Raw genomic sequence first — 23,005 nt, 5'->3', positions numbered from 1 at the left:
AAGCTGGTTTAAGTCATATCTGTCGGATAGACTCCAGTTTGTTCATGTTAATAATGACTCCTCTATCATCACAGAAGTTAGTCATGGAGTTCCACAAGGTTCTGTGCTAGGACCAATGCTCTTCAGTCTATATATGCTCCCTCTGGGAAACATTATTAGGAGGCGCCAGATGAATTTCCATTGTTACGCAGATGACACCCAGCTGTACTTATCCATGAAGCCAGGTGAGACTAACCAGGTAGCCAAGCTTCAGGCGTGTCTTAAAGACATAAAAACCTGGATGACCACTAATTTCTTACTCTTAAATTCAGACAAAACTGAAGTTATTGTAATTGGCCCAAAACACCTCAGAGATACACTGTGTGATAATATACTGACTCTGGATGACATCACCTTGGCCTCCAGTGCTACAGTCAGAAACCTTGGTGTCATTTTTGACCAGGACTTGTCCTTTACTTCACATATAAAGCAAGTCTCTAGGACAGCCTTCTTCCACCTGCGCAATATTGCAAAAATCAGACCCATTCTATGTCTAAAGGATGCTGAAAAGCTAGTTCATGCATTTGTTACCTCAAGACTGGACTACTGTAACTCTTTATTGTCAGGATGTCCCAAAAATTCAGTAAAAAGCCTCCAACTGATCCAGAATGCGGCAGCACGAGTACTGACAGGAACTAGGAAACGAGATCACATCTCTCCTGTGCTAGCCTCTCTGCGTTGGCTCCCTGTAAAATCCAGAATCGAATTTAAAATCCTCCTCCTCACCTACAAAGCCATTCATGGTCAGGCACCATCGTACCTTGGAGAGCTTATAGTTCCCTATTTTCCCAATAGGACACTTCGCTCTCTAAATGCAGGTCAACTTGTGGTTCCCAGAGTTTGTAAGAGTAGAATGGGGGGCAGAGCCTTCAGCTATCAGGCTCCTCTCCTGTGGAACCAGCTCCCAGTGTGGGTTCGGGAGGCAGACCCCCTCTCTACCTTTAAGATCAGGCTTAAAACTGTCTTGTTTAGTAAAGCTTATAGTTAGGGCTGGCTCGGGTATGTCCTGACCCATCCCTTAGTTATGCTGCTATAGAGCTAGACTGCTGGGGGATTCCCATGATTCACTGGGCGCTCTCTCTCTATTTCTGTCTCTCTCCCCCTCTCTCTCTCGATAACTTCATGCCATTAACTTTGTATTTTTTCTCTCCTGTAGTTTGTGCTTCTCCTCTCTCTCCCTCTCTCTGTCCTCATTCTGCAGGTATCTCTGCCCCGGGAGCAGCAGGACCCAGATCCACCACTACTCATCTTTACTATTAACCACTGTTACCTGTCATTATTATTGATAACACCATTACCGACACAGCTGTTCCTGGTCTCTCTCTCTCTCTCTCTTCTCTCCCCTCTCCTCCCCCTCCCCCTCTTTCTATCTTCTCCTAAACCCAACCGGTCGAGGCAGACGGCCGCCCACCCCGAGCCCGGTTCTGTTGGAGGTTTCTTCCTGTTAAAAGGGAGTTTTTCCTCCCCCCTGTCGCCAAGCGCTTGCTCTTTGTGGGAACTGTTGGGTTTATTCTGTAACAAAGTAAGGTCTTGACCTTACCCTGTAAAGTGCCTTGAGATAATGTATATTATGATTTGGCGCTATACAAATAAAATTGAATTGAATTGAATTGAATTGATAGGATACGACTACTTCCATTAATAAAATAATGCTTTGTCTAAAATGTCTATCAAAAGAAAACCCGATAAAGAAAGCCTCCACTTTTATAGAAACCTCCACTGTAACTTAACAGACATACAGTAACAGCAGCCATCTTTTATTGTTATGTAAACAACCAGACAGTTTTTATTCAGAGATATGAAACTTACGAGATGTCCTGATCAGATAACCTGTTGATGACTTAATCCTTTTGTTCTTTCGAGAAATAGGTCATTATCTGATTGTAAGGGCGCACTGAATTGCCCCTTCCACAGGTCATGTGACTCTAAATACAATGGGGGCCAGTCTTCATCAGACTTATCTAGTGGTGTTTGGAAGGAAGAATTATTTCAAAACAAAATCACAGTTAGTGATAGTGTGAAGATAAGACATGGGGATAATTAACTGTGTATTGTGTATTTAGACTAAATGCACCCAGTGAAAACCCCCCTGCCCTCCTCTATTGGCTGCTGATGGGGGGTGGAGGTTGTGGCTCATAAACTATGAAGCTATCGCAGGAGCTGACTTATATAAAAGGTGTGGACAAGTGTGCTCACCTCAGGATAACATTAGTTCTATCAAGGATGTGGACGCTCTTCTTTTTCAGTGCCTTGTTGGGGGCACTGGGGTCAGAGGAAACGCCCTCTGGAGCTGCTCAGCAGCTTCAGGCCCTTCACTGCCCGCCCTGCGAGAGGATACACTGCTCCTCCCGGCGGGCGCTGAAGCTCCAGTGTAAAGGTGGTGTCACAACGGGTGTCTGCGGCTGCTGCCCTGTTTGCGCCAGGACAGAGGGGGAGAGCTGTGGAGGAACATGGGACTATCTGGGCAAGTGTGGCGAGGGACTGGTGTGTGCTTACCAGGACGCAGCAGCTGACAAACCAGACGAAGAGCGCAAAGGGATCTGTAAAGCAGGTGAGATTGTGAATTATAACCTCAGTAACAAGCAGGTAGCTTTACATCATTAACATAATCTCCCACAGTGAGGCAAATGTTCTGATAATTTAATCATCAATTTAAAAAAAAAAAAGATGGAGCAATGTCTGAATGTTACATCACAAAAAATTCAATAATACAGAAGCAAAATACATCCTTGATCCTTTTGTCAAGGTTACATTCATTTTTACTATAATATTGTATCATAATTGCTTTTTTGTAGCTGATTGAGGGGACGCTTATTTCAATAATTTTATATTTTTATCTACTCCTGTGTAATCTAACCTACAGCAGTGCAGCACATTTAGCAAATAAGTGTAGTAGAGTAGCAGGTACAATATTCCATTGAGTTGAAGTATAAAGTGGCAGAAAATGGAAATATTCAAACTTACAGTACTCGAGTAAATGTACTTAGTTACAGTGGGAATGGTGCCAGTGTGGTAAGTCTTGTTTATGAGCCGTGAAGACTGATAGTGTGGTCAAGGCTTCCTTTGAATCAAAGGTTTCTGCTAACAGTTAAGCCATAATTACGCCTCTTATCTCCTCATGGTGAAAAGAGAGGCTCTCACACTTTGTTGCAGCTCGGGATGCAAGATGTAAATACTACTTTTTAAATGCAGTTTCATGAATTGTAAGTCCCACCTCTCCTGTTTCTCACTCAGTGTTTAAAATGTTTTTTTTTGTGCAGTGATTGAACCACTGGATGCAGAGACCTGCCACCCAGAGTGCACCCAGGAATACTGTCAGGCCAACCCCTCTGAAATCTGCTCTGCCAGGTGACTGAAGGAGACTTCACTCAGCAAACCCTGCCTTTCTTTTTCTTAATATCCCAATGTTGCATTTCTAACAGAAACCTGACTCACCTGCTCTGTAGGTTTGTGTCTGTGGAGAAAAAGGCATGCCAGGGCTCCTGCCAACACACCTCCTGTTCAAGCTGTCTGCTGCTAAAACCCCCATCATGTCCTCAGACCTGCGCCCCCTCTGATTCCTCCTGTCTAGTCCGCTTTGGGAAGTGTGTGCACAACCACCTGACAGCAGCTCATAGCCCCGTTTGCCACAACAACCTGCAGGTAGGTGGGAGAAAAGCACCAGAAGCCACATCAACAGCAAAGTGAGAACTTGTATTTCTTTATTATAATGCACTGCGCATGGTGTCGTTTTTCTCTGTAGGATAATGCTGGAGGGCATTTTGTGTGTTTGGTCCCAGCCTGTCAAAACACACAGAAGTAATTCCTTGTGCACAGAGAAGAAATCCAGAGGAAGTCTTCAAGCTTATGTAGCAAAATGGAAAGAGGCAGCTATTTCTAAACTTTGTGTATCACATTTTATATGTCATGTAACCCTCAATATAATCCTGTGGAATTAAATGTATTTTAAATAATGACAAATAAAATTCTGTGTCCCATTGTACTTGATTTTATTTGTTTGGTGGGGCGATGGTGATATAGTTAAAATCATTGATGGCTGGGTGGGACATGGATGGATGGATGGATGGATGGATGGATGGATGAAGGGAGGATGGATTTATTCCAGGTTTAATGTTATGATGCCACATCCTGCACATTGTTTTATGTGAGCTTGTGTGTTGGGTTTTACCATTCTTTTTTTTTATATTATTACAGGTTTTGTGCATCTTTGTGCACCTGTGTGTGTGTTCCATGTATTAACTGGCTGCAAGACAGATTTCACCTCAGGAACAGTGAAGTTAAAGTTCAGATCCATGAGATCCACACAGTAACAAGAAGCACCTTTTTTGAAAAACAGTAAATGTTTCTCTTCCTTCGTTAATTTGAGGATAAATTAATAAAAAAAAGTCAGACTACACCTGAAACGAATGATATGTATGAATCCATTACTGTAAAATATTACACTCTGTACTGGGACTGAATTAATCTCAGTAGTTAACAGGTGATGGTAAATATTGGTAAATAAAGAGACTAAGACTTTGCTTTGCACATGATATGCATAGTGTCATATACAGTTGCTAGCCATGCTAGCCGTGCAGCTTTACAGAGGCAATGTTGGTCTGTCTGTCCATCATAGACTGAAATATCTCAACACCTTGGATGGATTGTCATGAAATTCAGACATTCATGCCCCCTTTAGGGTAAATCCATTTATGACCAAATACGGCAGCAGCAAAACCTATGACATACCCATCAGACGTGCCTCAGCACGGCGTCATCGAGCCACTCGCATGTTTTTGTACATGTTCTTACAAACGTACAAAAACTCTATAGTGTAGAACCATGATTGAGTGAACTAATCAACTAGTCTGGATATTGAAATAAATAAGTAGAAACAATGTAGACAGATTTTAAAACTAACCTTGAGGCAGCCAAATGAAGTGCAATACTGTGGGTAACAACAATATAATGACTGAAACTGTCACCACTGTCCCTACCGGCTGAACTGCTCCCATTTTAAGAGGTTTTCTGGGTCACAGGAGGAGTAAAACGTCTTTGAGTCCCCTCTGCCATCACTGCCCCCCTGACGGTTGATGGTTATTGAATAACAGACAGTTTATGAGGCAGCAATAATGAAGTGTGTACAGAAAGGGAATAAAGTGTGGACCAACAATGGGCAGTTTGTTCTGTGTCCTTCAAATGTCAGACATTTCTGAACAAGAGAGGCCGTTTATCTGAGGGATTTCGCAAGATGGAATTGGTTTTTATACCAAAACAAAGGCCGTTTTCTTTCATCTCCGTTCTTTACCTGTGAGTCTGTTGCATCAGTGACCTACTGTGATATCAAAATAATATCTGGTGTTTAGTCAGTATGTAAAGAGGACTGTGCAGCTCCAGGAGGGGAGCGAATAAATAAGAAGCTGACTGCTTGTGCAATGCTTTCAGCACAGTTAACTAAAAAAATAAGTGAAATGTGAAATGTTTAACAAATTGTTTTCAAATCTGTCTAAAATATGCACTGTGGTAATACGCACCAGGAAATTTCTATTTAATGCTCAAACTTTGATGCTAAATTTTCCTTGTGTGTGAAATTCAACAACAATACTCCATCATTTCAGTTCATAACATTTCCCGCATATTTTTCCTTTTGTGCATTTCTTGTGCTTCGAACTGTGGCTACACATCAGCATATCAGGTATGTATTAGAACGACAGGATCTGTCACCAAAGCAGGCCGCCTCCGTTATCAATCCCATATACCCGTCTAACTTTTTTTACTGATAAAAACGATGGATAACAAAGGACTGTCTGCGTGCCAGCTGTAATAAATATGCTCCTGTCTGAGACAGCCAGCCCATGTTAAAGTCTGAATACAACACAAAACCCTGGAACAATTGGAAAGCACAAGAGATTATTATGAAAGCGTGACCTTCAAGTAGATTTTGATGTACAGGAAGCAGCTGCAAAGACTTCCACAGGATTATTCTCAATACCTCAAACAAACAGCACAGTTTGTGACATTCGAAATCTAAAACAAACTTGACAAGCATTTCAAGTCGACCGCTACACTTTAAAGACTTTTTAGAACAGACTAACCTCCCTTAAAATTTTCTATAAAAAGTATAATTTTATTACTGTCCAAAATTTTAATGACCCTTTACTCCTTTAAAAAAGCATATCTGAAATTCTTACACATATGGTTATCAGTGGCCTTACTGTGAGCCATCATTATAAATGTCAGCACAACCAAAATAGCCACCTTTTGTTTTTCCTTCATTAAAAAGCAACCAGTGTGTTTACACTTTACTCATGAGCTATAAATGCTCCGTACTTGAGTAATACAGAGTCATATTAAAAATAAGCATGTACAGTGAAACAATGTTGTTACTGCTTGATCAACAGACTGCCTATCAGGCATCAGGGATATTAATGAGTCAGTACTCAACGTGCTGGAAATCTTCAGTACTTCAGTGCCTCACAAAAAAGAAAAAAAAAAAGAAAAAAGAAAAAAAGATGTCCAAATATTGAAATAACTTCTGAATCTGCATTTTTTTCTTTTCTCATCTTCGGTTAATAAAACTGTCCCCAGATGACTAAAACCACACAGCCACAGAGCTTATCTATAAAACTGAATCTTTACTAAACAATATAAATTACAGATGAAACATTGCATAACATTCGTAAAAAGCAGAGCAGACACCTTTCAACAGAATTAATACACAAAGAAAAGATATGTTATCTTGAACTAACAGTAATTTGAACTACATTATAAAAATAAAAGAATGATTGTAAAGAGAAAACAGTATAAAGGTGCATCTTTGCTCAGGCCTCCAGTCAGTCTCTGATCAGGAAGGCACAGTGGATAATGAACATCCAGGCTGTCTGTCCCGTTGTCCCATCACCTGAATAGTCTGTTCCAAAAGGATACGAAGGTGGTGGAGTTAAAGGCACCAATGAATATGAGCAGCAGAAGGTAGAGACTCATCATCACGGCAAAATGGTGTCGGAGGAACCAGGAGGTGCTGCGGGAATGTCTGAAGAAGGAAAACACAAAAAGAGCCTGGTTTGACAACTGCAGAACAAAATGATGATCAAACCAATACACTTACTTACTTTATGAAACAGTCGACAAGAAAACGTCAGGCCTATCTTTCTGTACAACTGCAATGTTTATTCATATATTCATTGAGTCGATTAACAGGAAATTATTTGGAAACTATTTTGGTGATCAAATAATTGTTTAAATCTGCACATGCATAAATGGCAAAAACGCCAAAGAGTTGATGGTTCCAGCTTCTGAAATGTGATAATTTGATACTTTTCTTTGTCATATTTGATACTAAACTGAATATTTTGTGGTTTTGGATTATTGATCAGAAAAAACACCTGAAAATGTCACTATGGGATGTGGGAAATTTGGAAAGGCATTTTCACTATTTTTTAAATCACAAAAATAATCAGCAGACTGTTATTGTTACTTGTAGCCCTGTATTTCAGAATGTGTGTGAAATATCATTAATTATAATAGATAAAAAATAATTTTTAGTTTTCCATCTACTTCTGTTAGGATCTGAGAATATATTTATATATATATATATTTATTTTATTTATTGTTTATTTGTATAGGGACAAGTACATAGCATTAACCATTTGCCACATACCACAGCATTTATAACATGAAGTAATTTGCAGTGCAAATGCAATCAAAACAGCCCAAACAATTTACAAAAAAGGAACCATAAAATACCAATGAGCTTTGACCGTGTGATATGGTTGAAAGCTAAAGCACAACCAAGTAAGTGGACCTTGAGTAGAGTCTCTAGTGTCAACAACTATTGTTATGCAGACCTACCACACCAAACATTCACACAGCACAATCTTTAAATTACATACTGTACATACATGTAAACATGTTTGCATCGTCACATATATCTGCAACTAGAATTACCACCTCACAGTTGAATGCCTCCACCAACCAGTCACGTTGCTGGAAATATTATTCAATGGCCAGAAGTGTTTTTGTGAAGTTGACCTTTGACCATTTGGACTTAAATTGTGATCACTTCATCATTTTATAATAATAGACATTTGTGTTAAATAAATTGATTTGTGAGTGAGGTCATAGTGACCTTGACCTTTGAAAACCAAATTCTGATCAGTTCATCTTTGAGTCTAAGTGAACTTCCCTCGAGGATATCACATTCACACATCACATACTGAGATATCACATTCACAAGAATGGAACAGACAACTCTGTGGCCCTGGCTGTTAGCAGCCCAGAGGCATGAAAAGTGCACAGTGCAATCTTTTTTAATATAAATTAGGATTTTTTGTGTTAAGTAGCTTATGCTTTTTGTGTTTACGTCCTTTGCCACAATTGACCCACTGAACTACATCTGATCTGTCTTACCTGGACAGGTGCCTCCTCTGAGAGTAAACTAGCAGGTACTTGACTCGCAAAAGCTGATTGTTGGTGACTACAAAGTACTTCTGTGGTACGTCCCCTCCTTCACTGTTCTTTGCCCTTGAGCGCTGACGGTCAATGATTTCAGAATCTGACGTGGGAAATGAGAGGGTGGTTTTAACATGCAGCAAATTAAAACATATAGGCTTCACATTCTGTCTAACCAGTATATCACATGTGGTACACACCTTTTTTCTTGACCTGGCATTTAACATCTGGGTGATCAATGACTTCACACAAGGCAACACAGCTGAGCAGTGGACCCAGGAGACTTTCTCTCCAGCCGCTGCTGTGGGGACTGTACAGGACAGCCATGCTGAGGTCACTGGTGAGGTAGGTCCCCTCTCCAAACACTGAGTTCTGCACAAACAAAAAGAAACCAGATTTAATAGGTGTAAGTTTCCATGCCAGTCAGAAACAACCAGACGTCTCGACCCACTCAGCGTACAGATGAATACGGCTGCACTGACCTTGTTGAGGTGACAGTGTAGCCCGTTATGAATAATTGAGTGAAAGTTCTCCAGGCGGCTCCCGTGGAATGCATAGAAGACGTCTCGTCCTGCCCTTGTCTTCTCAAACCTGGCGTTCATCTGGTCACAGTACTCCAGCTCAAAGAGGAAGTCCGGCACAGGAGCAGAAATCCCTTCATTTTCCGTCAAGTTACAAAGTTTTGCATACTGGTGGAGATCAAAGAAGCACAATGCAGCCAAAACAGTAGACCCTTTAAGTAACTGTTATTTATGTATTTATACATGCAATGATATACCTCATCTTTCTGTAGCGTCTTCACAGCAAAGCTGTTTGAAGAGAGAATCCAGTGTGTGAGAGCCAGATGATGGTCTCCATCTCCAGGTCGTAGTCTCACCAACTCTCTCACACCAGGCAAAGACTTCACATCTGCCAACTAGAGAACAAAATAAACTCTGTTTTATTACAACACCATGACAGCAGGCAGCAGACCTGTCTGCAGTTTCTCTTCCTTCTCAGTGTATGTTCAGCCGTGCTGTCTTTGTACCATCTGTCTGAAACTCAGATTTCATCTCTGCATTGACGTCACCATCACGGATTCCTGTATTATCCTGACTGTGCCCACAGAAACCATATGCCAGTCTGTGGTTAGTATAAATTATGTGTACTCTAATAAATTAAATGTTTTGAACACCTTAAATTTTAGTATTTTTGATAAAATATTTGTAATGCTCACTGCAAACACTCAGTGTGCACTTAATTAGGTACACCTGTACAATCTAGTGCAGTTTAACAGCCCTGCCACAACATCCATCCTTACAAAGCCCATAAAGTTCGGTTTTGGGTGACATTCTCCCAAATGTGTAAATTCAATTACATGTTTATTATTAAGTTAATAGTTAAAGGTGGCGTTGTACTGGACTACATTATATTGTGAGTAGGGATAGCAATCAAGAACCAGTTTCAGTTAAGAACCAATTCTGAACCATCGGAATCGCACACCTTTGACCTTATCAATTCCTTCCATCCATGCTGGCAGGTTTTTCTGACAGCTGCACATTGCAAAACTTGCAGCTGCGCCAATGCCAAACGAATGCATCTATGCTGCTGGAAACAACAACGAAGAGTCATGGCAGAGAGAAGGAAACACTTGCACCAAATGACAACTGATGAGTCACTTAAAAGTGTCATATAAAAGACATAAATCTTTGTTTTTAAGTGTCTGCTAACTGAAAAGATCTCAAGTCTTTATATCACTTCTAATCTGTCTTTTATAATAACAATCTCTATCTTTAATAATAATCTTTATTTAAGTGTGTGTAGAGTTTTTTGGGTTTTTTTGTAAATAAACACAGTTTTGTTTAGTGTATTTTCAACATTTCTCACCGATATGCATTGTTTATGTTTTTGAAACATGTACCTGCCTACCTCTAACTACCTCTTAAACCATTTACAAAGCCTTTTCAACATTTTGAATCTGTCTTTTTACATTTGCTTGGAGTCTTTTCCTTCATTTTATTTACTGACTCAATGTCACCTTTAACAGCACATTACTGCCATCAAGTGTATGTGTATCATTCAACTACCATTCTCATGGTATGCATGTGCAGCCTTAGTAAGAAAGTAAAATTGTAGTAGTTATTTCTTTCTTGTAATATCTAAAGTTTGGGTGTTTAAAATTATACATGTTCTTAAAAGTTAAGCAGGAATATAGGTTGTTCAAAAGCTTTTAACTGTCTAGGTAACTCTTACCAGCTCCTCAAAATCCTTGTTGTCACCACTTATGTATCTCGGAGGGAAGGGTCTGAGCAAAGAGTCTCTTTTGTAGTTCTGAGCAGCAGCAACAAACAGGCTGCAGCGGAGGTCAGCTGCTACTGGGTCTCTGTGCAGACAGGAGCACACCAGCTCTCTGACTGCCGCAGGTGGGAGCGGTGGCTGCATTCCCAGCTCTGCAGACAGATGTGATAAGATAACACATGAAAGTGAGAACAGCCAAAAATTAAGTTAAGTGTTAACAGCAAAATAGACACTCATGCCAAAATACTGTGCAAAACTTTTCAGCAATAAATGAAGTGGAGAAACTTTTTTTTTTTTTTTTTTTTTTAAATAATGCCATAAATAGTCTTTATTTATCAGTTAACGTCATGTAAAGTGCAGTAAACATAAAACCTAAATCAAATCAATATTTGATGTGACCACCCTTTGACTTTATAACAGCAACATTTCTCCTTGGCACAGTTGTCCACTGTTTTTCAATAAACTTGCCACCGTTGTTCTGTGGATTTAGTCTGTTGTCGGTGTGTTCTGTCTCTTCATGTGATCCCAGACTGGCTCTACGATGTTGAGATCAGGGCTCTGTTGGGGCCAGACCATCTATCTACTCAAGGTGGAGTTCATTTTATCCATTTTACATTATACAGCAATCACTGATTATTTTTATTAGGGATGAATCTGCTGATTATTTTCTTGATTAATTGATTGATTGTTTGGTTTGTAAAAATCTGAAAATAGTGAAAAATGCTGTCATACTGACAGCAAATTGTTGCATCTGAGAACCTGGAATAAGGAGATGTATGGCATTTTTGCATGAAAAATTAATTAAATTATCATCAAACTAGTTGCCATCAACCAACTGTTTCAGCTGTAACTTTGCATGATGTTAGATCACATCACAATTCATAATCTCTTAATAAGTTTCCAACAACTAAGCTCACAGCTGTGAGTGAAGTAGAAAGTACAGTACTTTTTCTGAAATGCAGTTGAGGTATTAAGAGGCATGAACACAAAAGTACGTCAAATGTACAGTATTTGAGTAGCTAAATGTACTGAGTTGGACTCTACCACAGGTGCAACGTTGGCCACCGCTAGTAATGTCCCTATTAACTAGTTAGCATAGGAGGGTTAGCCAACATTAGCTGAGCTATTTAAATGCAGAGCTGACATATCTCTCGCCGAGTAACGTTACTGATGACAAATACAGCATTGCTGGGCCACCGTGGGATGCTAAAGTTATTATAAATACATCCTAGGCTTGTTTCACCTGGCAGACACTTATTTTATATCATTATTTGCCATTACCTTCAGTCTTGCTCAACTCATGACACCGCAGGAAGAGCTAACGTTAGCTTAAGGCAGTGCTGCGTTCAAAGAACCGGAAAAATGCCGGAAGTATTTGGTTTTTCCGGCGGTCGAGATAAATTAGCGAATGGAAAAGAGTGGAAGCCGTGTCAATACATGAATACAAAGAAAGATAATGAAACTAAAATAACGTGCCAAAACCGTCAAGAGATGCTTGGTACGCATTTTCGTCATCCTCATTCTACCCTGTGCACTAAAAAAAAACAAAACAATAATTTGGAATTAACGAGGATACTTGAAAGCAGCATCCACCATACAGGTCAAAGTCCACAGAGCCATTTACACTGAGTTTCCAGTTTATTAGGTACACCTAGCTAGAGCTAATGTAGTCTAATACAAAAGTCCTACAACAAATCCTTCCTTCATGAAGATTATATTGTTCCATTTTTGTTGAAATTGTGTCAGAGAAGTTGATTCAACTTTATGATAATTATGGAGGATGTAGTTTGTGGTCCTTTTGAAATGTCCTGCTGAAAAGCAAAACCCCTGAATGGTAAACTGTGAGAGAAGGTACAAATATGCATAAACCTACCATCTTGCTAGTCAGGGTACTGGTCAACGTACTGAAGTATAATCTGTTTTTCTGGCAAAATCTGTAGCATAGGTGTTGTTTGCACGTTGTAGATACAAGAAGTGTGTGAGGGGAAATACATTTTTAATTTACCTTTTAAGATACCAAGCATCTGAAACAGAAAAGGGCAGTGAAGATCAATCCTCTCGCTCAACTCCTGGCTGCACCTAGAGGGCATGCAATATATCTTCTGCCATAGTCAAAATGAAATTTGTCATTGACATGCTACGAGCAAACTGCTGAAAATTTTTATTTTCACATTAGACCTGGTTTTAAATTGCTCTGTTACAATAAGTCATAGTCTTTGGCAGCAAAATCTGATGTTTTGAAGTCTATACAAGCCATCAACCAATGCTTACCTTAACATTGACACCTACCTACCTGAAGACTTTTGTCATGAAAGAGCCTAGATAAACCAAAATTATGTCATATACCTGCGGAGACAAAGCAACTGAAACTGTCCTCAGTGGTTTGCCCAAACTTTGGTTTTGAATTAGTTCAAAGTAATTTAAGAATCAGAGGATTCACGTCCAGGCATGAGTTAGAAAAACTTGTCCATGCTTTCATTTCTCTCAGGACAGACTATATGGTATGGTACTATGGTCGTTTCATGAGTCATAGACTGTTTGGGTCTGGATCTCCCAAAAAACCTCTCGGACAACCTAAGCTCTTTCATAATTCTTGTACTACAGTCCTAACATAGACAAAGAAAACATTGCTTCCATTGTGTTGCAAAATATATAGAGTAAAAACTACTGTTGCTTGTCTATAAATAAATCTGCTTCTCAGATCATCTGTGATCTGTTAATTATTCCCAGATTGCAAACTAACTCCTCATTTTAAAACTTAGTACCACTTTCTCATAAAGCACCCATAAAGTTTTTAAGTTGTAATTAATGGCCTCATATGGTTAATGAATGATTTGATAATACTTTATAGATCAGATGAAAACAATTGATAAACAACTAATGGGTTACCAGGTTGTGAGAAATTTCTGTTGCTGGTAAGTCATTAGTAGTCAAGTAATTAATGAATATCTTTGATTTCTCACTTTAAGTTCTCACAAAGGTTGTTTTCAACAGTGGCTTGAACTGATTAATAATGCTTTGGCAAATAATTCATTAATTGTTAGCCACCAGAAAGCTGTCGTTGGCCACCAAAAGCCACCAGTCACAACATAAACACCCTTTTTAAGGGTGAATTATAAGAGTGGTATGAAACACTTTTATATTCTTGATTGCCTTTGACTAAACCTGAGCACTACTCATTATCCACCTTGCAATTACATCTTTATACATTTTGCATATTTAATTGATTTATCTTTTTGATTTAAAATTGTTTATATCCTTTAAATTTCTGTTTCACTGTTAAAATACCGGATTTTCTGTTTTTGGTTCTGTAAATTCTTTAAATGCATGAAAGGTTTTTGGATTTGCCCTGTATATGACATGTAGGCTACTATACAAATAAGCTTGCTTTGCCTTAAAGTTGTTACTTGTTATTGTTATTATACAGTATATTAATCATGCACTTGGCAAATGATTCAAGGCCTTATCGTCCTTGCTGGTTTTTATTGATATCTTTTATACCATCATACCAGTATGATCATGAACCAAAGTTCACTGTATGTGGTACATACTGCAGAAACCCTGATGCACCTCACTGAGGTAGACACCCTGTTAATTAGGTTCCTGTATGACTGAGATATTCCTTTTCCTCAGAGCAGGATTGTCGTACATCTTTTTAATTCCTGCCGTGATATTTTGTATTACAGTAGCATATCAGGCAGCCAATCAGATCAGACTGTGTCATGCCTCCTCTGATTTTCAGCACTGTGGACAGCATCACCGAGGGGCGGGGCTTGTCGAAACACTTTTGCTTTTTGATTTGTCGGTTCAGACCAGCAACAAATCCCATTTCCCCCCCCCTTTCTCTGGGCCCTGGTCTTACCCGGGCGGGTACAACTAACGCGGGGGTATGTGCGTAAAGAAAAGCGCTTACGTCAGGTGACCGCCTCTTACTCCCAGAGCCATCGTTTGAGGAATAACGATACATATTTGCCTCACCAAGGCCAGATCCGTGTGTTCCCTCCAGTGCGCCCGACGCAGATCGATACATAGGATGCTATTGAAACGAGCGGAGGGATTTTAGCGACATTGTCGGACTGAGCGGGAGGTAAGATGTTTTAATCAGTGCATTTTCATTCATTACCCTCCGTCCGGGAAAGCGGTGCGTTAAAATGTGTTATCTGGCTCGAAGTCTGGCGTCCGGATGAGTAAGAGGCACCGATGCACCACCGTGTCGCACAGCCTGAAGGACGCCTCTCCATCGTCTGAGATCACGAAGCACTGTGTCCCACTGCAGCATCACTGCCATCCGCCGACAGAAATACACGTTTAAGACGTTGTTAGGATTACAATGAACGAAATCCGCCGAGATCCGTCTGTTTTTTCTGTGGCAGAGGTTGCTTTATTCTGTGGCAGGAAGATGCCCTTCATAGCTATACCCCACATCCACCGTCATAAGCACTGAAATGTGGTTTGCAAACACATAATGTGGAAAGTGGTTGATTATAGCCCACTGCTAGGGCTAGACAAGCAGCTCGACTACAGTCCAGTCTGTAAACTCTGTGGGCCTGTAACACGCCTATTTTGCGCCCATAGGTTGTGAATACAGCGACCAGGCCACACTGTTTCCCACAGCGCGCATCACACAGCTGTAATATGTGCTGAGGAAAACATGTTTATCATAATGAATGATGCTCCATGATGGGTGGGTGCCCTGGAAGGCCCGGGCACCACCTCTAATGTAATCATGTAGGGATTCAGAGTCTCTTATTGCAATGGAGTGTGTGCATGCTGATCCACACGAAGGCCTATGGAGGACTGTGGCCTGTTGCCTACAAGGAAAGCAATGTGAGTGAGTTTGCACTTAATAAAACAGCTCTGTCGTTTGCAGTTTGGTTTTCAGCAGCTGAAGCTCATACTGAAGTCCGTGTGCCTGTTTGCAAGTGGAGGAAAATCCTGAACAGTGATCATGGCAGGTAAGCTTTCCTTTCCATTCGGCTACGCTGCCTACATGTGATGTAGAGTCCTTTTTGAAAATTTCGATGCAAAATGGCATAATCGGGCCATTTATGAGGCAACTTTTTAATCCCGCATGCAGCTGTCTTGACATAATTTCTTTATGAATTTGGTGTGTGGGCAGCTGTGCTGAACTGCGTCTTTGTATCCTAGAAAACAACTTCCCTCCCCTGCCTCGATTCATCCCCCTCAAGCCATGTTTTTACCAAGACTTCAATGAGATCCCAGACCAGCGTCGCACCATGTGCAAGAGGCTCTACTACCTATGGATCTGTGAGTGTATCTGCAGAAAAAGTCTGTGTGTTGACTGCTGGCAGTATTACATGTACAAGATCCTTTACGTTTAACCTGTGCACTGCTTCTGCTCTCTTATGCTGTCTCACTTTGTTTTACCATAAATATTATGAGAGTCAAACAGAAAACACTCCAGTAAAGCAGTGAGACCAGACTGACTGGTCTCACAGCACGGCACAGGGTCAGATTAATCTCTTTTTCCATTTTCATATGCATTTATATGTGGAGTCTCAACTATTGTGACATGTTTGCTATTTGCTCTGTGATCTGGGTAATAAAACCCACACAAGTCTAAAATTGACTAATTGTTTCACATTTTTTCAAACAAAATGCCACATATCCTCTAGTTCCAACCTCTCACATGTGAAGATTTGCTGCTTTTCCTTGGTGTATATCACTGAAAATTATCCAATTAACCCAAATATCTTTGGGTTTTGGTGCGTTGGTCAGGAAAAAATTACATATTTACAGAACTATTTTGTGTCATTACATAGATAAAATGACTAATCTATGAATGAATCATGAAAATAATCTGCAAATTAATCAGTTGTGGAAATAATCTTTAGTTGCAGCCCTAGTGATAGCCGTTGATAATAGTAATGTGTCAAATTGTAATATTCACTTGAGCATGATGGCATCTTTTTCATTATCACATAGGTTCTGCCATTTGAATCCGAGAATGTAAGTCTGTTGTAAAAGTAGATTAGTTTTCACATAACGTTTGGTATTTGTCAACTAGGAGCTGTGTGCTGTTTGTGCTAAATAGGTTGCAGCTCCAGTTAATGTTAAATTATTGTAGCCTGATATAGGAGTGATAGTTTTAGTGTTGAATAGTTGGGATTCACAGTGATCCAGTCCTGCTGAATTATGGTAATGCAGCACGTGGGCTATTTGCAGTAGAGGGTTTTGTCACTCATGCTTTGGTCGTCTTTGCTCCTCCTCTTGGATGCTGACAGTGAACACCGCCACACTGGCTGTTAATCTGATTGGCTGTCTGGCGTGGATGTGTGGAGGTGGTGGAGCTACTAACTTCGGCATGGCCATCCTGTGGCTCATCCTCTTCACTCCCTGCTCCTACGTGTGCTGGTTCAGGCCCATCTACAAAGCCTTCAAGTAAGCTGATTCACTTCTGAGCACACACAACATCTGGCTCTGCTGTATCACATCATTTATGACGTGAACTATTCTCTCTGTGCAGGACCGACAGCTCCTTCAACTTTATGGCTTTCTTCTTCGTCTTCATGGCCCAGGTGGTGATTAGTATAATCCAGACTGTTGGGATTCCAGGTTGGGGAGTGTGGTAAGAGCTTTCAGTGGATTATTAGAACTAATACAGATACTTAATTTTATGAGGAGCAAATGTAGATGGGGGATAAATTAAAAGAAAAACCAACACAAAGTGTCTTAGAAGGGTGTTGGGTCAACCCAACCCTCCAGACCAGCTTCAGTGCTGCTTGGCATAGATTTCCAAAGTCTCTGTAGCTCCACTGGAGGGACGAACCCCATTCATCCATTTGATGTTTTGATGGCGGTGAAGAGCGCTGTGTTACACGTTGGTCCAATGTTCTGCATAGATGTTCAGTTGGGTTGCAACCTGGTGACCGTAAAGGCCGTAGTATATGATTTACATGTGCAAGCATCTCCATTTGTTGGGTTTATCCTCCAATTTACACAGATTTTACCTTTAATTTGTCACCAGTACTTAAACTGTACCACAACCAGCACTATACAGGAGGCTTTATTTTAGAATTTATCCACAGCACAATTTGGAGTGTGAAAAGGTGTGAAAAGGTCAACCGGAAGCATTGCTTTTATGTGTCAGGTCAGTCTTCTACATAACTGCATGGAACAAAAAAGTCTACATACTGGAGAGAAATCATAGATATAAAGACGAAGTCTCCAGACCAGGTTGTAGAAAAAGCCTTAAAAACTGTTCCATATTCATTTAAAGCTGCTACAATCAGAATTCTCATATTAACAATAGATTAAATCACTGCTGTGATTAGTGAAAGACACACAGAGAAGTATCACCAAATCCGTAGTCCCCATCAGTACTACAGAGCATCTTTTAACACATTACTCTGGTTTTATGGCCTGCACCTCTACTGTTTTGGGTCACTGTCATTGCTCTCATCAGTGCTGCTTTCAGCCACAACAGGCAGCTGTTTTCAGTGAGAAAGCTAAAAAAAAAAAAAAAAGAAAATAAACTATTGTACGCTACATCCTCAGCACCACATGACAAAGTTAGCAAGAAGCAGCGAAGGAAAGCTGAACATTTAGAAGCTTAAGTGTCGACCAAGAAACTAAAAGCTAAAAGGAGGCAGAATATTCATCGCACATTAATGCGACTAACAAACAAATACTAATGATGTAAGTTTGCTAACTATATCGCTGTAATATTGTGAAAGGTGAGGATATGTCAGTGTTTTGTTTACATTTTGCTTCCCCTGCTCCAAGTGTGTAAAAAGTTTTGTTACAAGTTACAAGTTCAATGATTACATACACAGTGTTTCAGATATGGAGCCAGGCTAAAATGACCACGAATGCATTCTGTATTCATGCTTTGTCATAAGTGTGTGATGGTGCTACCTCTTTTGTTGTTCCCCCAGTGGCTGGCTGGCAACCATCACCTTCTTCAGCACCAACATTGGCTCAGCTGTGGTCATGCTGATTCCCACCATCATGTTTACCGCAGTGGCTGTACTCTCCTTCATCGCCCTCACAAAGGTGACTTATACATGCCTGCTTCTCTGAAAAAAAAAAAAAACAAACAAATTCTGGAAAGGTTAAGCTTCTTTCCCAGAAACATAAATGAGCATTTTGTAGTTTTCATTTGGTAAAAATGCTCTGGTGTGTAGCTATGTAGCTGTAACGTTATTAAACCCAAATCAAATGGATATGGTGTCATATTGTCAATGCACACACACGTATGTTCATCCTCATACAACCAACCCAGTCTCTACCAACTATCCCACCTGACATGAACGCAGCAGAAGTAATGGCTAACGACATCAGTCAGCTGGCTGGTTAACCGCCTGTATGCACTACTACTGCAGGAAAACAAATATACAATTAGATAGAGATATACTGTATATACTGACGCTGATTTCGGAGCCAAAGTTAATTTAAATTTGTCATTTACAACTCTCTGGCTCTGTTCTCTATAGGTTCATAACTTCTATCGTGGTAGTGGTGGCAGCCTGGGCAAGGCCCAGGAGGAGTGGGCCACCGGGGCCTGGAAGAACCCTCACGTCCAGCAGGCAGCTCAGCAGGCGGCCATGGGAGCTGCGCAGGGAGCCATGCAGCAGAACCAGTACTCAGCAGCTCCCACCTACAACTACGACGACCCAATGTAGGACAGAGGCGGGGGCCAGGCTGCCGAGCGGGGAGATAAAAAAGGGATCAATTGAGAACACAATTCAAAATTAGGTGCCCTTCATTATAATACTGTACAAGCTGAATTTGAACAGAACAATGTAGAGAAAAGTCACGTTTTGGGTGGAAATGTACTTTTATTGAATTTTGACACACATGGGAGTTAATCATTGTAGTGAGTTCACATTTAAATCAACAGCCAGTTTTTAAAAATCTCTTATGCTGCTCGATTTTAGCTGGTCAGTGCGTGTGTTGCTTTTCAGCGGAGACACATAACATAGCTAAAACCAATCCCCTGAGCGTCATCGGTTTATTCAGGTTGGTTAATCTGTGGTCAGCACAGGGTGACTTCTCTGCCTCTGCCCGTGTCACTCTGTTAACGCGTGTTTTACTGACCTTTGATGTGTTTTTAAGGTACTGTAACAGCTGTATTGTTTCGTGTTTACTTTTCTTTAGCCTTGAAGTTATAAGGTCACCAAATGCTTAAAAAAATGTGCCCCTCAGTTGATGTATATCAAGAAAACTTTAAGGAACTGTTTCCCATTAAAGGAATGCATTAACATTTTGGGAAATTAGACGAGAATAATTAATATCACTCTCCTGTGTGTGATGAATATGAAGCTACCGCCAGCAGCTGTCTAGCTTGCATTAGCATAAACACTCTGTCCAAAGATAACCAAATGTACGGCTGAAACTAATAAGATAGAACATGTCAAGCTGTGATGTTTAGAGGAGCTGATAGATGGATTTTGTTGCACTTGGACAGAGCCAGGCCAGCTGTTTCCCACTGGCTCCAGTCTTTGTGCTCAGCTAAGCTTGCAGGCTGCTGGCAGCAGCTCCTAATTTACCAACAGTAGTGGCATTGATCTTCTCACCTAACTCTGAGCAAGAAAGTGAAGAAAGCCAAACTATTCCTTTAAATTTAGGGCACAATTAAACCTCAAGACATTTATTTATGAGCATATTATCCTTTTAACATCGGCAAGGAAATTCCTCATCTTTTTCTCACTGTATGTAAACTGTACTTTTTTTGTTGAAAATTGAGAAGTTTAACTTGGACAAAACCTCGACAATATAATCAGAATTTGAAAATATTCAGGAAGAAAAACTTGACAGGAAGATAAACGAACGATATCAAATGATTTGTCTGTAACATAAATCAAATCAGACACCATTTCCTGGACATAGGATTTAGCCCAAAATTGATAAGGCAGGTATTTTCCCAACTGCATTTCTGCAAGTTGAAGCTTTTAACTCCCTTTTACAGTTCACGTTTTGGTGACCTGCTTTATTTTTTCTTTACTGATGATGATTCAGTTTAAGTCAACATCTTTTACATTCTCAGGAAAGTTGTAATACCTTGTTTTAAATTGTACCTGTAAAGCCCTTTAAGTGTCACCATATCGGGCTTTTGTCTCCTTTTATCACCTCTATTTAACCATTTGCGGTGTTTGGTTTTGTCGTCCCATCCTGCTTATGTGTTGAGCTGGTTGATATAAGTTCAGTAAATTCTTATTACATGTTAAAGTGAAGCACATGCAGTATTTAGGATTGCAGTTCTTTGGATAAAACATTCCAAATCAACATTGTACAGGTTAAAAGTGACAGAAAACCAAAACACTTGAAGGAAGGACATACAATAAATATGAATAATCATTGTTGTAGGTGGTCACAGCATTGTATGAAGTGATGGATGTTTCTCCCTTTGGCAAATTCTTCCACTAACCCCTACATGTAAATGCTTAAATGGCTACTTGTTTCTGAAGCTCTGGATTTCAGGCCTTAGTGTGTCATTTTGTGGCTGTTGGTGTTATTCCATGAGTAGGTGTAATATGATATTTATATAAAAGAAAATAGAATATACAATTCAAGGCAATTATTTCTCTATGAAGTGAAATTGAAAGAGAAGAGAAACTTTGTCTGTGGCCGTCATGAGGCCTGATGTATTCACTCAGAGACAGTGTCATGTTGATTTCAGTGAAAAGATTTTTGGACTCTTCAGATTCAGTAGATGGTTATTACAGTAATACAGTATTAGACTTGAAACAAATGTGAAGATATGTACCTGAATGCTCGTTATTTCAAAACCTGTGAGTTGTCTTGTCTGATTGTGATGATGTGGTATTCAATAGGCTGTTTGTTGTTTTCCTTTTTAGTTGTTTTCTTTTTGTACCAACCTTATTTTTTTCCTGTGTATTTTGGATGATGTGTGGGTGAGTATGAAGCACATGTTCATTGTGTCTTTCCATGGCTGTGGGGAATTTTTTTTTAATTTTAATTCATTCTTAAGTAATATTTGCACTGGTTTACCTGTTGACTTCAGTGCAAATATAATTCACAGTGAATCACAGTGGAGCAATACTAACATAAATATATCAAATAAACAGTAGAATTATTAGAATCACGTGGGGTCCTGTTGGGCAGGCTTCGAATACTGACAGAAATATTAACATCCATAACATAAAGTGTTATGAACTGAAAAATTAGCCTGTTTTTAATTGGGACATCACCAGTGTAATTTTACAACTGCATAATTTTTTCACCAGCAGATGCACGTACAGTAGTTATGAAGTATAACCCTGCAAACTGTATCTATTCACGTGCTCATCTGTTGTTGTAAATGCACAAGGTTCAGCTGATCTGATAGAGTTGTGCACAAAGATGAACACAGACGCTGCTCTGCTCTGTGGCAGTCGTAAATCATCATGGTGAGTTTGAGGTCAGTCCAAACTCTCTGCCATATGTACATACAGCACAGTTAATGTGTTTATGGAACTTACAGCTGTATAGTTATGGTGTAGCAGGAACTTCAATGCACTGGACAGCTAACAATATTTCATTTCGCTGTATCTAAGCTTCTGAAAGCCATTTCCCATGAACTCCCCCATGTTCCCACATGTGCTGTAAGTTGTTTGATATGTATTATCATGTACTATATCATAAGTAGATATAAATATATAATTAATTGAGGTGAGGTAAATATTTGCCATGGATAAACACATTCAATAGGAACATGCTCTAATTAGGTGAATGAAACGTTTGAGGAGGCTGTGTCTCCATGAGTGAAGTAAATGAGGAATACATTTTTGTGTATTACTTTTGTATTATTTGGTCTTACCCTAATAGATATTAAACAGTTCTTGTTGCATCTTGTTTTGTTATTTATCTCCTTAATGGAATGAAAAACATTGAGTAAACTACTAAAAAACAACTGCCACAAACCTTAAGATGACATTTTTAGCCCAGAGCTGACAGTTAAACGCTCAAAGAAAAAAATCTTTCTTACCTTCAGCTGCCCTCCAACCACATTTGAATTAAGTGCCCTTGGTTAAAACTGACTGAAAATCACATTTAGTGTAAACTACTCTGAACAGAGTGGCTCCTGCTCTTGATGAATGCATTTTAAAATGTTGAGTTTCTTCAACAACAAATTTTATGGTCTCTAAATTATTTTGTGCAAGTGCAAGTTAGGAATAAACAGAAATTCTAAATGCAACAAAAGGCCGTGGCAAACAGGAGTTTTAAGCCCCCGATTTAAAAGAACTGAGAGTTGAACCAGATGTAAAGTTTTGTGGGAGTTTGTTCCACATATGTG

The 23,005-nt window shown here is 39.8% G+C and overlaps 3 protein-coding genes across 5 annotated transcripts; 2 read left to right on the top strand and 1 right to left on the bottom strand.

Moving 5' to 3' along the window:
* Positions 1-1,964: 1,964 nt before the first annotated feature.
* Positions 1,965-4,021, top strand: LOC139631627 (cysteine-rich motor neuron 1 protein). Its single transcript, XM_071495955.1, has 4 exons — positions 1,965-2,590; positions 3,300-3,387; positions 3,486-3,681; positions 3,782-4,021. The coding sequence occupies exons 1-4, from the start codon at positions 2,182-2,184 to the stop codon at positions 3,839-3,841; spliced, it is 753 nt and encodes a 250-aa protein (XP_071352056.1). The 5' UTR covers positions 1,965-2,181; the 3' UTR covers positions 3,842-4,021.
* Positions 4,022-6,158: 2,137 nt separating this feature from the next.
* On the bottom strand, positions 6,159-12,167 carry parp16 (poly (ADP-ribose) polymerase family, member 16). The gene is made up of 7 exons (XM_071495942.1): positions 12,028-12,167; positions 10,702-10,898; positions 9,248-9,385; positions 8,952-9,158; positions 8,670-8,841; positions 8,428-8,572; positions 6,159-7,051 (listed from the first exon to the last, which is right to left on the bottom strand). Exons 2-7 carry the CDS (start codon positions 10,888-10,890, stop codon positions 6,916-6,918), a joined length of 987 nt encoding a protein of 328 aa, XP_071352043.1. The 5' UTR covers positions 10,891-10,898; positions 12,028-12,167; the 3' UTR covers positions 6,159-6,915.
* scamp5a (secretory carrier membrane protein 5a) lies at positions 11,277-22,558 on the top strand. 3 transcript variants are annotated; one of them, XM_071495988.1, is made up of 7 exons: positions 11,277-11,335; positions 15,617-15,701; positions 15,895-16,014; positions 16,992-17,148; positions 17,234-17,335; positions 18,645-18,762; positions 19,203-22,558. In XM_071495988.1, the coding sequence occupies exons 2-7, from the start codon at positions 15,695-15,697 to the stop codon at positions 19,389-19,391; spliced, it is 693 nt and encodes a 230-aa protein (XP_071352089.1). In that variant the 5' UTR covers positions 11,277-11,335; positions 15,617-15,694; the 3' UTR covers positions 19,392-22,558. The 3 variants fall into 3 exon arrangements, with proteins under 3 accessions (XP_071352089.1, XP_071352080.1, XP_071352070.1); XM_071495979.1 differs by lacking the exon at positions 11,277-11,335 and adding an exon at positions 14,572-14,822 and having other exon boundaries at positions 15,616-15,701; XM_071495969.1 differs by lacking the exon at positions 11,277-11,335 and adding an exon at positions 14,572-14,833.
* Positions 22,559-23,005: the final 447 nt, after the last annotated feature.

This window comes from Trachinotus anak, unplaced genomic scaffold (assembly GCF_046630095.1).
Source record: "Trachinotus anak isolate AG129_WGS33_773 ecotype Australia unplaced genomic scaffold, CSIRO_AGI_Tana_v1 ptg000002l, whole genome shotgun sequence".
NCBI classification, from domain to species: domain Eukaryota; kingdom Metazoa; phylum Chordata; class Actinopteri; order Carangiformes; family Carangidae; genus Trachinotus; species Trachinotus anak.
This window is presented reverse-complemented; position numbering and strand designations above follow the sequence as displayed.